The sequence below is a fragment of the Pyxicephalus adspersus genome, chromosome 1, assembly GCF_032062135.1.
Source record: "Pyxicephalus adspersus chromosome 1, UCB_Pads_2.0, whole genome shotgun sequence".
In the NCBI taxonomy this organism is placed as follows: domain Eukaryota; kingdom Metazoa; phylum Chordata; class Amphibia; order Anura; family Pyxicephalidae; genus Pyxicephalus; species Pyxicephalus adspersus.
In genome coordinates this window covers 106,751,299-106,767,494 of record NC_092858.1, presented here as the reverse complement: position 1 = coordinate 106,767,494, position 16,196 = coordinate 106,751,299, and the positions used below count along the sequence as shown (strand labels likewise).

Genomic DNA, 16,196 nt, shown 5'->3' with positions numbered 1-16,196 from the left:
CATCTTATACAGTAATTATTACTAATTCTTTGTATTTCACTACATATATGTCAGGAACTGATTCATCTCACAGACGTGTATGTCTACAGAGTATTTTGAAATAATTAGGAGGATCACTTTGAAGGGTTACAAAAAAAATGCATTGGGGTGTAGCTTTAAAGTAATGACTTGACTATCCCACCTTTGTCCCTGTATGTGGGATAAAATATTCAGGACATCTCTGGTGTCAGTAGGATAAAAGAAGTCCTCTATATGGGGTCTTTAGGATAAAAATAAGTCCCATTATTGATATCAATAGACGTGAAATAAGCTCAAAAACAATTGGTGCCTGTGTAGGTAAAATAAAAACCCTAAATTGTTGATGTCAGAAGGTGGAAAACAGACATCAAATCATAACAAAATATTTTACAATTAGCAATTACTGCTGTTTTTTGGACAGCTTGCACTACTCCTTTCTGTCCTTCCCCTTCCTCTTCTAGCCCACCAGGGTGTCTAGCTGCTGCTGGAAACTTCAACACCTTTTAAGGAACACAGTTTTTTTTGTCTGTGCCAAGCATCTGAACTGACTGCTGTCATTGATAATGTGCAGGAACTTTTCTGCACACAGCTTTTGGCCCTATTACAAAAAGCATCTGACACCCGAAAATAAAGATGAAGGAAATTGCAGTGCTATTTCTGGTAAATAGAATAAAAAATTGCTATAGCAAGAGGAAAGTCCGGAAATGCTAATTTGAAACATTTTAATTTTGAGCAGTTTAAAAAGTGGAACTTGATGAAAGTCTTTTCATGGTGTTTAAGATTAAAAACTAACATTAATATTTGACCCTCCCAACATCATGTACTCAGGAAAAAAGTTCTCAAGGCTGTCTCCCCACCTTATTTTATATGCTTTTCAAAACTACAATTATATTTACTGGTTGGTATGTTTTTTTGATTTTGTTCCATAGAGTTCTTGAATAACTTTTTTACTAGGTTTGTGGAACCTCTTTTAAGCTGGATTTACACATTTGCGATTGAGCTATGTTGCTATTCATTGCCAATGTACATTGATGTGTTCTCAACAGAGTTATGTTAGAATAGGTGAAGAGTAGCAGTTTTTGCAAGCAGATTGAGTGGTTTTATCATTCAAAATTTGTTATCCTTTATTTTAGAAAAAAAGGAGGAAGGGGGCAGAAGTGTTGTGTGGTTTATTTTTGTTTTGTTTTTTATGGTCATATCGATTATCTAACTGGAGTGGGGTGTTGAATTCACAGGAGCAAATTGACAATTTGTTTTCGTCAAATTTGTTTTTGTCAAAACTTATTCAAGTCCGTTTTGGTACATGACAATTTTTGGTGGTGACCATTTTTGAATATTTTGGAACTATCTGTGGTGACTGATTTCTTTGTTTGCATGATTTGGCATTGCAGTAAACTTTTTTATAATGTGCAATAACTGGGTAAACCTGTTGTCTAAGGAAGCGGTGTAATCTGTAAAACCCGTCACTGTGAAATAGTTTAAACTTTAATGATATGATGGGATATATTTAGTGAACTGGTGAATATTTATATATGTATATGGATGATTGTGTTTTAAGGATGTTCTGTTATACATGTATTTACTGTTGAATAAATAATAAAAATGTTCGTGTATCAGGGAGACTTGACGGCACTGAAGGTTAGATCCTCAGTGAATTGTCTGATTCAGAAAACAATTTCTCAGTCGGCCATGACTGCATTGTACCCTTCTTTGGGGATGCAAACCTTTGCCTATTTACAATTAAACTCCTATGTATCATCCATTATCAAAAATGTATCACCCACGGACTGGGCCAATCCTTTGAACACGTTGTTAGTGGCCCCCAATCTTGTTAAAAAAGCCATAACTGAAGCATAATATACATTCAGGGTTCATGTAGACTATCAAACCTGGAGCACTAGATTGTGCAGATGGACGAGACATTTTCCAGAAATCACCCCTAGCGAGATTTTACTAAATTTCTGCAGAGCTTGGCAAACTATTATTTCCTCTATGTACAGGGAGATAATCCTAAACCTTTTCCACTTTGCTTCTATTTCACCACTACAAAACAATCTTCACAATGTTTGAAATGTGGAAACCCTGAGGCAGATCTATACCATATGTTGTGGAATTGCCCCAAAATTAAGTATTTTTGGAGGATGGTGGTGATGTATTCACTTCGAAATTTGGTGAACTATCTACCATTAACAAATGGGCAACATTTGGGGACGTACACCTTGAAGGCACTAGACTCACTAAAGGTTGCAGTAAACTTCTCTTAATACTTTCAATGGTTGCTAAAAGGACCTTTCTTTATACCTGGATTCTATCGAACCCACCCTCACTCAAATTATTTCTTGAAAAATTATGGATTGTATTCCAAATGGAATGGATAGAGACCTCTTTATCTAAGAAATCTCAGGTTTGGGGGTTCTTAGAAGTCTGGGAATCATATATAGCTACCCTACCAATTAACATACGAAATAGAGTTCTTTCTATCTTTGAAATTACTGCTTGGTACGCCTTGGCCTTTTGGGCAACGATCCCCCAATCCTTTGTTAGTATCATATCGTTCCATGGCTTCTTTTTGTTTCTTATTTTGGAATGGGGGGGGGGGCGATTGCTGTTAAATACATTCTGTAACTATAGTATACTCTGTTGTACTATACTGGGCGCATTGTGTTATTCATCTTGATCCAAATGATTCTCTACTGTTATTTTTATTACCGCTATTTTGTTTTCAATTCATTATGTTCTGTTACAATGTTGTTAACTACAATAAACTCATTAAAAAAACTCATAAAAATATTTTATAAAAAAAACTATATATATATATATATATATATAATATGTGTTAAGGTTGTAATCACATAACAATAGTTGATTTACTTCTTTTACTTCTTTCTCCATACTACTCTTTCTATTTGGGGGAACTTAACTTTGTAATTTTTCATGGAATTTTTTGTGTCTGCTGCCATCTACAGTTACAGCTCTATGAGCAATAGGGGTTGAGAATACGCCAATTGAGGCGATTAGTTTGCAGCTGCGTGATTCAGGAGGATCTGTTAAGCTCTGTCAATGGTGAGGTCATAGGAATTAATTAGCGCACACTTGCTCCCTTTTCTGTGTGCATCAACAGTCCATTACAGGTCAATTTGAATCTTTAATGCTTCATCTTCTTTTGGGTAAATGCTACATTCTTCTGTTACATTATACTAATTCACAAAATTGATTCATTTATGGTTACATTTGTTGCACTGTTTTTATACTTTTTGTTTTGCTTTGAAACACTCATTTAGATCAAGCTGTATATATATCAATTAGCACACCATAATATGTCATCACACAATAGTCTAAATGTAAAAAGAAATTCAAATTTAATTGTAGTTTGGCCTGATAGAAATCAAATATTTGAAAAAAGGATTGTTGTAGCCCTAGAGGAGCTGTGACATGTGTTCTGTATCTGTAGCACATACTACAGCTCCTCTAGGGCTGCAGGAGCAATCAGGGGAGCGGAGCTGTCAGTATAGAAGAGCTCCGCTGATTGCTTTGCTCCCTGATTGGCTGAGGAAAGGGAAATCCTGATAATGCTTGAGCTGTCATCAGGGTTTCTTTTTTTCTCAGCCAATCACAGAGCACTAGAATTGAATGGGGACAAGTCTCTCCAATTAAGTCTAGTGCTGAATGGCTGAGAAACGGAGAAAACCTCAGACAATCACAGAGCACTAGAGTGAATTGAGAGCCTTGTCCTCATTTAACCCCCAGTGCCCATGGATCCCTTACTGTCAGGAGGAGTCCCAGGGCTGTGCTCATGTCATGATTGCAGCTATGGGAAACATCCTGTCATTAGGATGACCTGTATAAAAAAAAAAAAAAATTTAATAAAATAATTTAACATTAAAGCCTCGTCCATTTTTTTACACATATTTTAACCCTTTCAGGGAATGAATAAAGGGGTTTTATGTACCCCTGTACTCATTCCCTAGGGTGGGGTGGTGGAGATCCAGGAGTCTCCTTAATAAAGGGGGCTTCCAGATTCCAAAGTCCTGCTAAAAATGTTTATAAAAGCCCCCATTGTTTTCAATAGAAGCTTTCATAAAAAGCTTAAAAACGCTTGTTAAAGCCTTTATTGAGTTCAATGGGAGCGTTTTTAAGCATTTTCCCTCGTTTATCCTACATTTTAAATTTTTAAATGTTGCAAGCAACGTTTAAGATAAAGCTCAGAAACGTACCTGAAGGAAACATCCTGGTGTAGATTAGCCCATTGGAATGCATGGGGATTTCAAACATGGATTTAAAAGCCTCAGGTTAAACGTTGGGGAAACAGTCCGTGTAGGCTAAGCCTAATCAAGCAGAACAGCAAGCTACAGGGTTTGAACAAGAAGTTGGTAATCCAGATTGGTAATCAGGATCCAGGAATTTCTAAGTAAAGATCAGGTCAGACTGAAAAGAATGGAAGACTCAGCACTTAGTCTTGAACCAACTGATTTTATCTTTTGTTGAGGCTGGAAAACCCTCACCCTGCAGCTATCGAATGCCATCCACAAGTACTCAATCTGCCTTGATGGATTCATTCTTCTGTTGATTCACAATTCATCCATATCTGTACAGGGCATCAAGAACTATCTGTTTGGGAGCCTTGAGAACACCCAGGCTTTGTGACATTAAAGAGGAACAAAACTGAAAAGTGGCTAAAAAAAAAATACGCTTACCTTTAATCCCACAGGGCAGTCCAACCCATCCGGAGGTGTCTTGCATTGGTCCCCCCGTCGTCCATCCCCGAGGCGGCGCTGCAGGAGGCGCCATCTTTTTCTCTTCTTCCTACGTCACCCGACCCAGGCCCGAGATTGGGTGACGTAGGATTGGAAAAAAACTTGTTTTTCTCTTTGCTCCTTCTGCACCTGCCCGAGACTCATTCTGCACAATCCTTTCTTAAGTTCACATACAACTTAAGTTCACATATTACTCTCTATGAACCCCAATTTCTCTGTAAGAAAATAGAAATGTAGGTGCAGGTGTTATAATTTTCCATCCCTCAACAAAAATGTTATCACTCCTACCATTCCATGGTGACCTATCACAAATACATGTCTACTTATATTCTTTGAACCCTAATTTCTCCTAAAAGGGGAACTGTAGGTATAATAAAATGTAGGATAAGTGGGGAACTCTTAAGGCTACCCCCTCCCCTAAAATTTTATTGCAGCAGCGCCATCACAATATAAGAAAAACTATAGCTTTTTTACCATGCTACTCTGTCACACATATCTGGCCACTTACCTTCTGTAAACCCTAATTTCTCAGGAACGGGGAGATCTAGGGACCTGAGAATGTAGTAGTAAGAACATGTCCCCTTTGGCTATTTGTCACACTAATTGCATTACTCTGGAAGTATCTATTGCAGAGATTTTGGGGTACAAAATTTAGCGGCCCTCTATAACTGACAGGACGCATTGTATGGTGTAGTTTATGTTCATTGGTACTGAAATGGTGAGCGGGGGAGCAATATATAACCGGCCAGCACTGTATAATAGCTTTCGTTTGTATCTTTCATTAATAAAATCTTGCATTAATAAAATGAGCATCAAATGGTGAATGCAGAATTTCTTGATTTGTCATCTGTTTTATTTGGTGCATCTACATTACGGTAATTAGAAATATTTCAATTCAATTTAATTTAAACTTAAAACTATTCTAGTTTTAAACATACAGATGAAAAAGAATGGGGACCACTGCTCTAGACTCTAGACCAGTGTTTTTCAACTTTTTTTGAGCCACAGCACATTTTTTTACATTGAAAAAATCCTGCGGCACACCACAAATCAAAAATGTTACAAAATGACACTCTGTAGCTAATTCTTTTGTCTCTAAGAATAAACAAGAAAACTGTTACCTACTGCCACCCACTGACATGGAAGAGTATTACATTACTCTGCCAGTCACTACAGCACAGACACTCGACAATGGTAATTAGATAATTTTCCACGGTACACCTAAAGATCTCTCATGGCACACTAGAGTGCCGCGGCACAGTGGTTGAAAATCACTGCTCTAGACTATGTAGGCAAAACAGGTGGATAAGAGTTCAGAAGAAAAAGGACAATTTCGGTCCAGCTGTAAAAATGCCAAATCAGCAGATAACTCAAAGCTGGAAATAACTATTGTGAGCAATGTTCAGACTGGCGGTAAGGTAGCAGTGTGGTAACAGCTTTCGCATATACTGTCTCACCCAAGCATCTCTTCTACATGTAATGTCTCACCTGTGGCAGCCAAAGAGAATGAATGTAGGCAGACACACACTGCTGCCCACTGTCTAATGTGCAAATGTGTCTTTATGAACTGACACACTGTGGGCTGACGAACACATTTGCAGCTGCTCTTGATGCAGTTCTGAAGATAGCCTCTAAAAGATAGTGCTACAACACTCTACCACACGAATCTGAGTTATGAGTATACCTGCAAGATATAGGAACTTTACTATTGGTGAGTTATGCCTAAGAGTTATAGGCCTACAATGTAAAATAAATTTTCATGAAAGACAATGTACCGCTTTTATACATATAAATCAGGACAGAAATAAACAGCCAAGGAGGGTAAAATCAAAACTTCAGTTCCAATTTATTATATTTGCTGCCACCTACAGTAAATTATGTGTATTTCAGTCAATTGTGCTTATACTCCATTTCAAGAGGTCCATTTCAAGTCTTCACAGGTGATTGGGTGGCAAAACTATCCCTAAACGCTGCACTGAGTGGCTGGAAACCACTTGCAAACATTACCATCTAAAAACGCCTGGACTGTAGAATTTGGATCAGCGACAGATAAAGGCTCTTCCTTAAAGGTCATAATCTGTCAATCTTCAATCCACTAAAGCAAATTAATAAACAATATCAGGAGACTGCTGAACATGTCATATTTTTGCCCAAGATGACCACAACCGTTTCTTTAAGGCAACAATCATCTTATCTGTGTATGTAGTATTCGACAGAGAGGCTGACTGGGAAAAAAAGGTTCTCCCGTGATAGCCTATCTTCTCCAGTCATGGAGAACTTTAATAATCAGGCCCAATATGTAGTATAAGCTGTGCTGCAACCTCCACCAGGAGTGGTTTTATGGATGCAGTAAGACAGAGGCCACACACATATCTTGGAAACACGAGGGACTGTTGCAAAATAAAAAAAAGTCTAACACATGACATGGTCTTCCTTAGAGTATTGTTTTCTCCTAATCATAGGCAGCACACACAAGGCTAACACAACACAAGACAGTTATTTATTTAAATGTTATTATCAACTGAATCCAAGGTTCAGTCACACATGTCACATGTCAAAAATAGATACTTATCCTGATGTTAAAACTTTTTGAACTGATCTGAACAGGCTGAGCAGTGTGCTGTTTATTTTGGTTAAATACAGTTATTTGGTACTGTCAGGTTAATTTATCTCATGCAGATATGTAATTACAAACATCATACACATCAGACAAAAACATAAACTAACCATCCTCCTGGTTGTAAATTCTTATTTGTGTTTGTTTATATATATATATATATATATATATATATATATATAATCTAATTGTGTACAGACTTTATTTTGCTTTTCCATAAAGCATGACATTTAACTTTTGAACTGTCCAGTACTGTAACAGTGTAATTTTTTATCTGAAGCAGTAGCAATGAGTATTGTAACAAGTTTGTATACATAAAATTATACTGAAAGGATTCAGAAAATTGTGAAGGTTTCAAGAGTTCGCAAATAATGCATGTAATACTCTCCACCCCCACCACACACATTCCAGGCCGCTTGCTGTGATGTCATCTGAGTCACAGGAAACAGCATAGCAGGAAGGGGGGGCTCTTTAATTCCAGAATTAAAAAAAAAAATCCTGTCACCGCAGACAGATGAAAGACGGTAAATTATGCTTTAACACTAATATTGGCTAATTTATGCCTGTAAATATGTGCTGTGCATTGTGTGTGTGTGTGTGTGTGTGTATGAACAGACTCCTTGCTGTAAACATAGTAGGAAGTGTGTAGATGTTTGAGGTACTTTCTGTATTCCTCTGCCTATCTGTGTGTGTAGCTGTGAAAAAGCTAATATTCTCCACTATTACAGAAGAAAAAAAAGAGGACGTTACTCTTGTTGTTTAACATTTATTTACAAGCGTTTTTTTTCTCACGATTTTTTTGCATAAACACAGTTATGAGGTTTGTGGGATAAAATTTGAAATGGTATGTTTTACAGTGGGATAGTTTAGAATATGTCAGAAATGAATTAGTGCTTATGGATTTCGGGGGTTATGTATTCATACCTATATTAACTATTTGATTGACATTTAGCTGACAGTTAATTTCACTTTTTCGGTAGAGAATAGAAGCCTTACATTATTGGGTGTGCATGTGTTTGTTTGTTTTTTGTTGTTAGGTGTACTTAATAATATCTTTTCTGATATTTGATGCTCCTTTCTTTTGCATCTCCAGGCTAGTAAGAGCACAGCAAAAAATAAAGATAGAGGGGTTTGAACACATTCCTACTTTTTTGGCTAAATATGTATTTTAATGTATTTAAATTGTCAACTATTTTTCATTTTGAATCTGATCGATATATTGTTGGATGTAAAAAATGTATTGATTTTATGATGTGAATTTATCTGTGGTAAGTTTTGCAAAAAAATTTCCTTTGATTTTGATGCGAGATTATCAAGGTCTTTGTAGGATCAGATATTTATATGAGATGTCTGAATATAAATCCAGAGTTCCTTTTTGTCCAGATAACAGCAGATAACTTATATCTATGGGGTCCGGGCAATTTCAGATAGAACGTTTTGAACCAACTTTGGAAAGAAATCTGATAAAACTGATCCAAATGGCTTCACAAAATATTAGTTCTAGTATGAAACTGTCTCATGTGGCAAAATTATGGCATTATAATTCCTTAATTACAATAAACAGTCCGAATAATAGGTTGTATTTGTGGTATCAAACTGTGACTTGTATTTATAAGGGGCTATCCCCCAAGTGCTGTCCAAAGACTTGCATTATTTTAAAGTACTATTGTTTTTTTAAAAGTTTCACCTGTTTTGTTACTTGGGGTATTAGTAGATATTATAAATACATTGCATATGCCTCATACTCCAGATCAAACTAAATGTTTTCATCTCTTCAAAGTTTAATAAAATTAAAATCTCTTTAGGAGCAGATATTTGAGTAATGAATTTGGTAATTGAAGTTGTAGAGGCAGACCTAATATATTTAATTGGTGATCACATATGGCCTAATATAATATGAAGCAAATTGTTCCTGGTAGCCAGCAGACAGATCCAATCAGCAGGGGCAGTTTGCTAAAGACAATCAGAAGTCTGGGACCAAATGAAATGGAAATCTTTGAATTTCACTGAGTATAGGCATCTCTTGGGAACAGGATTTAGGAAAAGGGAAGTGAGGATTCCCACTGTGGACAATGAAAAATGGGCATGCACGGTAGTGTAAGGATTTCCCGGATGTTGACAGACATGAAGGCAAGGAAAGGAGAGGTATAGCGTGCATCATTTTGAAAAAGCGGTCTGCACTTCCCAAATTACTTTACAGCAATCAGAAGGAAGAAGATCAATGATGAAGTCAATATAATTCTATGTGGATTGTGGAGTAGTGGAAGAAAAAGACCTGTAGGAACATGGGTCAGTGATTTGGCTTGATAATAGGTTGTACATCCTTCCACTGCACCGTCCACTACCCCCTGCAGTCTTTCCACTCATTCCCTCACCTAATTTGAATTGGGTTATTAGAGCCTCACAGTTATACTTCCAGTTGAAGTGGGCATTGACCAGTTATAGAATCAATCACACCTCTGAAACAGTGGCAGAATGCAATTAGGCATCCATCCCAGTATACTATAATCTTCTTTTATGTATTTTTTTTTAAATATTTTTATTGTTTAAACAATTCTCGGGTAAAACATTACAGATACATTACAAGGCAATCATTTGGCAGAAAGATAACAGAAATTTTCCAAAGTTGGCAGTAACATACATTTATTATGTGTCAGTAACAACAGTGCAATGGCAAGGAACGCCAGTTAAAGAACCGTACTTATCATCCAGTTATAGCCATCAGTATATTTATAGCTAGGAGTGGGTAAGGGAATTACGAGGGACAGAGGGGATACATATCAGAGAGAGCAGGTTCAAATAATTACGGTGGAGGAAGAGTCGTTCCTCTCTTTCATTTTAGACCGGGTATTGAATAGGAGGTTCGCCCTCCAGAACTCTGGTGAGGTACCAGGTAGTTAGATTGAAACAATTAAGGAGATGAGCTTTAGGGGTTGCATTCAGCGTTTCAATAAAGCTCTCCAGATCTCACACAATTTTAAAGCTTTAGATTCTTTGGAGTAAGAGGCCTCAACCCATTCCATTTTAAACAAATGCTTAGCCTTGTAAGGAACAGCTGGAGCTGGGGGGGGGGCATGGAATTCCAACAGCGGAGAATAGATTTTCGACCAACTGCGGGGGGCAATAGGAGTAACAGTCGTTTGTCACCACGAGAGTAGAGAATACCGTCTCCACCCACCATACCAAATATTGCCCAGAGGGGTGTAAAGGGAAGAAAATTACCCAGGTGCCTTTGGATATAACGAGCAACCGAGCAACTTGTCTCTAAAAACATTTAATTATGAGACAGTCCTAAAAGATATTGAAAAGTTCAGCTTAAGGTGCACCACATTTAGGGCAACTGTTCGACTCTGTTAGGCCCATTTGATACCCTCGGGATGGAGAGATATATGCTCTGTGAAATAATTTGAAAAACATTTCTTGGTATTGGACCAAGGGCACTGCTCTTCAGGATACTTGCAGCATTTGCAACAAGGTTGGTGAGTCCAAATTTGGGAAATGTTGCCGCCAACCCACCAGGCCCGTGGATAGAGTGTCATAATCTATAGTTTCTGTGAGAAATTTGTAAAATTTAGATATTGCTTTAGTTGGGGATAGGGCAGCGAGCAGCATAGTGTCCAGGGGATAGTGTCCACCTGCTAAAAATTATGAGCAGCAGCAGCAGGAATGTCTGACGAGAAAGGAACAAGGGAAGGAAGCCTTAGCTGAAGACTGGAAACGAAGAAGGGAGTCAGACGTGGATTCGCTGACTCGACTATTGTGGGCAAGTTCAGCCCACGGCAGGAGTTCTGACCACTCATCTTGCTGGGAGTTGGTATAAAAACTTAGATATTGTTCCAGCGCTTGATTAATTCTCTCAGTTTGCCCATTGGTCCTGAGGGTGATAGGCTGAAGAGAATTCCAACTTGATCTCTAGAAGGCGACAAAGAGCCCTCTAGAAGCAGCAAGGAAATTAAACTCCGCGACTTGAGACGGCAAGCCATGTAGCCAAACGAATTCCTTGAGAAAGATCTTTGCCAAGGTCGAGGCAGACGGAAGGCCAGGTAGAGGAAGTCCATTACATCTTGTCTCAGATCCGGCCACTAGTACTTACGGCTAATCAGTGCAAAAGTCTTCTTTTGCCCGTGAAGGCTGAGAAGTGTTGGGGCAACCAACACAGGAGCAGAAGCAAAAGCTTTCTTTAGTATTTGAAAGGCCTGGAGAGCCTCAGGTGACCAGGCCTTACAATTGCTCCCTTTCTTTGTCATTGATGTAATGGGCGCAACGAGCGAGGAGTAGTCTTGGATAAACTGCCAGTAGTAGTTGGCGAAGTACACCAGAATATCATCCAAATAGACAATCAAGTAGACGTAAAGTAGATCCTAGAAGACATCATTTAGAAAATCTTGGAATACTGCTTGGGCATTGCAGAGCCCAAACAGCATAACCAGGTATTCTTAGTGGCCATCTCAGTTATTGAAAGCTGTCTTCCATTCATCACCCTTGCAGATGCAAATTAAATTGTAGGCAGATGCTCCTTGGAGACAGTCAAATAATTTGGAGATCAGAGGCAAGGGATACTTATTTTTGATGGTGGTCTTGTTTAGACCTCTATAATCAATGCAGGGACGTAAGGAACCATCTTTTTTCTGAACGAAGAAGAATCCAGCCCCCGCTGGGGAAGAAGACTTACGGATGAAGCCCCTCGCCAAATTCTTTTGGATGTATTCGGACATGGCTTTAGTCACCGGAATAGAGAGAGGATAGACTCTGCCACAAGGAGGAGAAGAGCCAGGGAGGAGGAAAATACCACAATCGTAGGGGCGATGTGGTGGTAAAGTCTCAGCCTGCTTTTTGCAAAAATTGTCCAGAAATTCCCAGTATTGTTTGGGTAGCCCAGGGATAGGGCACGTGGCTGAAGAGCAAACCTGTTGGACAGGAAGAATTTTAGAAAGGCACTTCTGAAAGCATGTAGAGTATGTCTTCAGTGCTCCATTCAATGATGGGGGCATGTTTTCGTAACTATGGCAACCCCAACAAAACTGGATGAATGATCTTAGGAACCACCAAAAAGGAAATGGCCTAAGTGTGCAGGGCCCCAAGTTTTATGGAGAGTGGGACGGTGGCATGCTGGATGTAGTCAGGTAGAGCAGTGCCATTAACCACAGAGACCACCAAAAGCTTGGATAGGGGCACCATAGGGATGTTATCCTCAGAGACCAATTGTTGGTTGATTAAGTTCCCAGCAGTCCAAAAAGGCTTGGGTTCAGAAATGTTGCTTATCAGATGGGATCCAGACAGGAAAAGTTAGTTTAGACAGTGGAGAGGTAATTGGTTTGCCCAGGGAGCCCTCTCCCCATTTCCCTAGGCACTGGCATTTGGGGCCTTCCCCAGCACAGTACAAACAAAGGTTCAGGTGGGGCCCGCTCTTTAGGAGTAAGTCGAGCATGGTCCACTTGCATAGGATCAACTGTAGGAAAAGGGGGGTTTGGAAAGTTGGAGCCAATTTAATGGGACGCCGGACTTCTGGGTTTCCCAAGCCCGCTCCTGGAAGCAAATGTCGATCTGGACATAGAGAGACACCAGGTCATCAAGGGTAGGGGGAAGATCACGGCCAGCAAGCTCATCTTTAATATGGCCTGTGACCCCCTGCCAGAAGACTGCCACCATGGCGTCATTGTTCCAATTTAATTTGGATGCCAGGGTTTGGAATTTCATTGCATATTGGCCTACCGAAAGGGAGGCTTGACGTAGTCCCAAAATTTTCTAAGGCTGCAGAAGAGGCCCAGCCAGGTTCATCAAAGACCTTGCGGAAGGTCTGTAGAAGGGCAGTGAAGTCTCCCAGGATAGGATCACCCTTTTTCCAGAGGGGCGAAGCCCAAGCAAGGGCCTCCCCCAACAACAAGGAAATTAAGAAAGCCACCTTGGTTCTTTCTGTAGGAAAGTTCCAGGGCTGCAATTCAAACTGGATTTGGCATTGGTTAACAAATCCATGACAGAGCTTAGGGTCACCGGAGTGACGGGAGGGAGTAGGAATCCGAAGTGCAGAGTATGATGGCATAGTGTTTGAAGCTGTTGTGGGTACAGGAGTCCCAGGTACAGGGGCTGGAGTTCCAGTCGCGGAGGTAGGAGACTGGTTAATGGCAGATTGGAACTCATTAAGACATTCATGACACCCCAGGAGGAAGTCCACAACTTTAATTTGAAGGGACTTCTGTTTTTGAATCCCGTCTCACAGGACCTGCATGGAATCAGGTAACGGAGTGTCAGCAGGGTCCGGGCCTGGACAAACTGTCACGGCTCCACAGGGCAAAGTGGTGGACCCTCTGTGTCACAAACCCAGTGGGTGGAGACATGCATGGGGCGCAGGGTCTAAGCAGTAGCTCAGTCTTCTTCAGAGCCTCTAGAGTTGAGGTTGTTGTTCGGCGAGCTGCTGCCAGGTTGCGGCCACCGTGCCTGCTAAGGCAGGTGACTGCTAACTAGCAGGAACAGAAACGTAGTGCCAGAGGGAGAGCAGAACAGTCGAACAAGCCAAAGGTCGGGGCAGGCAGCAATAAGGAGTTGTCAGGAAACAAGCCAGGGTCAGTAAAGGGATAGATCAGGAACAGAACGCACAAACTGGAGCAGTAGAAACCTGGGACCAGAACCACAAGGAACTCCTTGTCCAGGCAACTTCCTGTTGCCAGCAACTTCCTTAAAAAGGGGATGTCATGTGATGAGTGTGGGTCATGTGAGCCACAGACACCAAACCCACCAGCAGATGGAGTGCTGGTGACGAGACAGTTTTAGATGTTGTTCACATGCCTGCCAGCGGATGGAGTGCGTCTGCGGAACACTCTGAGTCCTCTGAGGCCAGGGAGCAGCTGATCAAGGGTCACCTGGACCAGGAAGTATGCAGAGAGTTAGATCCAAAAGCAGAGTTGGTGCTGGCAGCAGGAGAGTGCATGGTGGGTGAGCCAGAAGGAGGCACAGATGTTCTAGCCTTGCGGGGATCTGTGACAGCAGGTGTTTCAGGATTTTTGAGGGGTTTAGGGATGAGGGACGTGTAGGCCTCGTTGAAGGAGGGAAGAGAAAGCTGGTCAAGGAGGATACCATTAAAAATCTCTCTCAGTAAAAGAGAAAGATATGACTCGAGGGGTTTGTAAATTTTAGCAGGTAAGCCATCCGGCCCTGGTGTTTTACCCATAGGAAGATTTCAGAGAGTTCAATTGGGGCATTAAGAACCTCTTGTTGTGAAGCAGATAAACAGGGTAGTTTATCTGCTTTATCTGTCCTGGAGTAGGACATTTAAGTCTTCTTGGTCAGGGGGTTGAGCTGAGTATACTGGGGAAAAGTGCTGTTCCAGGAGCTTTAGGATATCTTTATAGCTTTAGGAGTGTGGTGTCTGGTCCCTTGTATTGGGTCACGTAAGGTATGTATTGCCCTCTTGGGTCCATTAGGGCTGGCCAGTTTTGCCAACAACGTACCTGTCTGATTGCCCCAACAGTAATACTTGTATTTAAATAGGTTTTGCTTTGCGTTGGGCTAGCGTATGGAGGTGATTGTCAAGAATCAAGGCTGGCACGCCTAGTTTCCTCAGAAGGGTTCTGCAAATGTGAATGGTTTGTCAATGATACATTATTATATAATTGTGTTCGAAGTTTGGTTTCTTCCTTTCTAATGCCCCTCATGTAGGAAGTAATGTGTCCTCTCAGAATCACCTTGCCAGATTCCCATAATAGCACCGGGGAGTCCCAATGCTGGATATTATCATCCAAAAAGTTACTCCAGGATGAAATTATTTGGAGGAAGAAGAGAGATATGAAGGGTAATGCCAGCGTAATGGGTTATAAAAACATTGGGTAATTGGAGATGCAGCAATACCGGGGCATGGTCTGATAGAAAAACTGGATGGTAAGTAATGGATTGGATACTGGGGAGCAGAGAGTTCTGAGTAAGGAAATCGATATGGAAGAAGGTCTTGTATGCTCTCGACCAGCACGAGTATTCCCTGGCCGTAGAGTTTCTCACACGCCAGGGATCTGAAAGGAGGAAGTGCCTGGAAATTTGATTTTTTTATCTATTTATATTATATACATGCAAGTTGTGTCTCTTTTTTACATACTTCTTCCTTATAATTTCTATAAATTAGCATTAGTATCTAATTGGTATTATTTAAATATTAATGCTGGCCAAAGCTTGTCCCTTGAGATGTGTTTGCAAAGAATTGAATTGGCAAATGTAAATCCTAGAATTACTTACAATGCAAATGTTTACAAGTGGCTTACTATTATTGCAGAAAGCCCACCTCGATCTCCTTCTTCAGATGAGCAGATACCCGCAACCCAACCAAGTCAAGATACTGTGCCTACTGTGGACTGCAAAATTTGTGGTGACATAGCATCGGGGTTCCATTATGGGGTACATGCATGTGAAGGCTGCAAGGTAGTATATTAATTTTTTTACAATTTTAAAAGGACATGTCACAGGAAATCTGCACTACAAACCTCAATCACAGGGAAAATGTTTTACCATAGGTTATGGATATCAAGAGATTATTGATCAGGTCAGTAGAAGAAAGATAACTGAAGGTGTTTTTGGTAACGAATCAGTCAGTAATACTTAGAAATATAGTATACTGGGGCTTCGAAGATTCACATTCTTTAACCAGCATATATATCTATATTGTACTGCAGGCTACTATAGCTGTCAATGCTTAACCACCTGGGCGTTACACTGAGGTCTAGATTTCTGTACCAAAAGTGATCCACTGTTTTTCATGAAATTTTTTTTTAAATTGTAGACCTGTAACTTACAGAAATATGTCCGAACAGGGGTTCTAGTAGATA

The 16,196-nt window shown here is 40.2% G+C and overlaps 1 protein-coding gene across 2 annotated transcripts in view; it reads left to right on the top strand.

Moving 5' to 3' along the window:
• The first annotated feature begins 7,828 nt into the window (after window positions 1-7,828).
• The window catches only part of PPARD (peroxisome proliferator activated receptor delta), a 43,204-nt gene continuing 34,836 nt past the window's right edge, over window positions 7,829-16,196 (top strand). For both annotated transcript variants that reach the window (XM_072422777.1, XM_072422772.1), the window contains exons 1-2: window positions 7,829-7,913; window positions 15,647-15,792. In XM_072422777.1, the coding sequence (XP_072278878.1) occupies window positions 7,904-7,913; window positions 15,647-15,792 (156 nt within the window). In that variant the 5' untranslated portion in view covers window positions 7,829-7,903. The remainder of the gene's footprint in view (window positions 7,914-15,646; window positions 15,793-16,196) is intronic.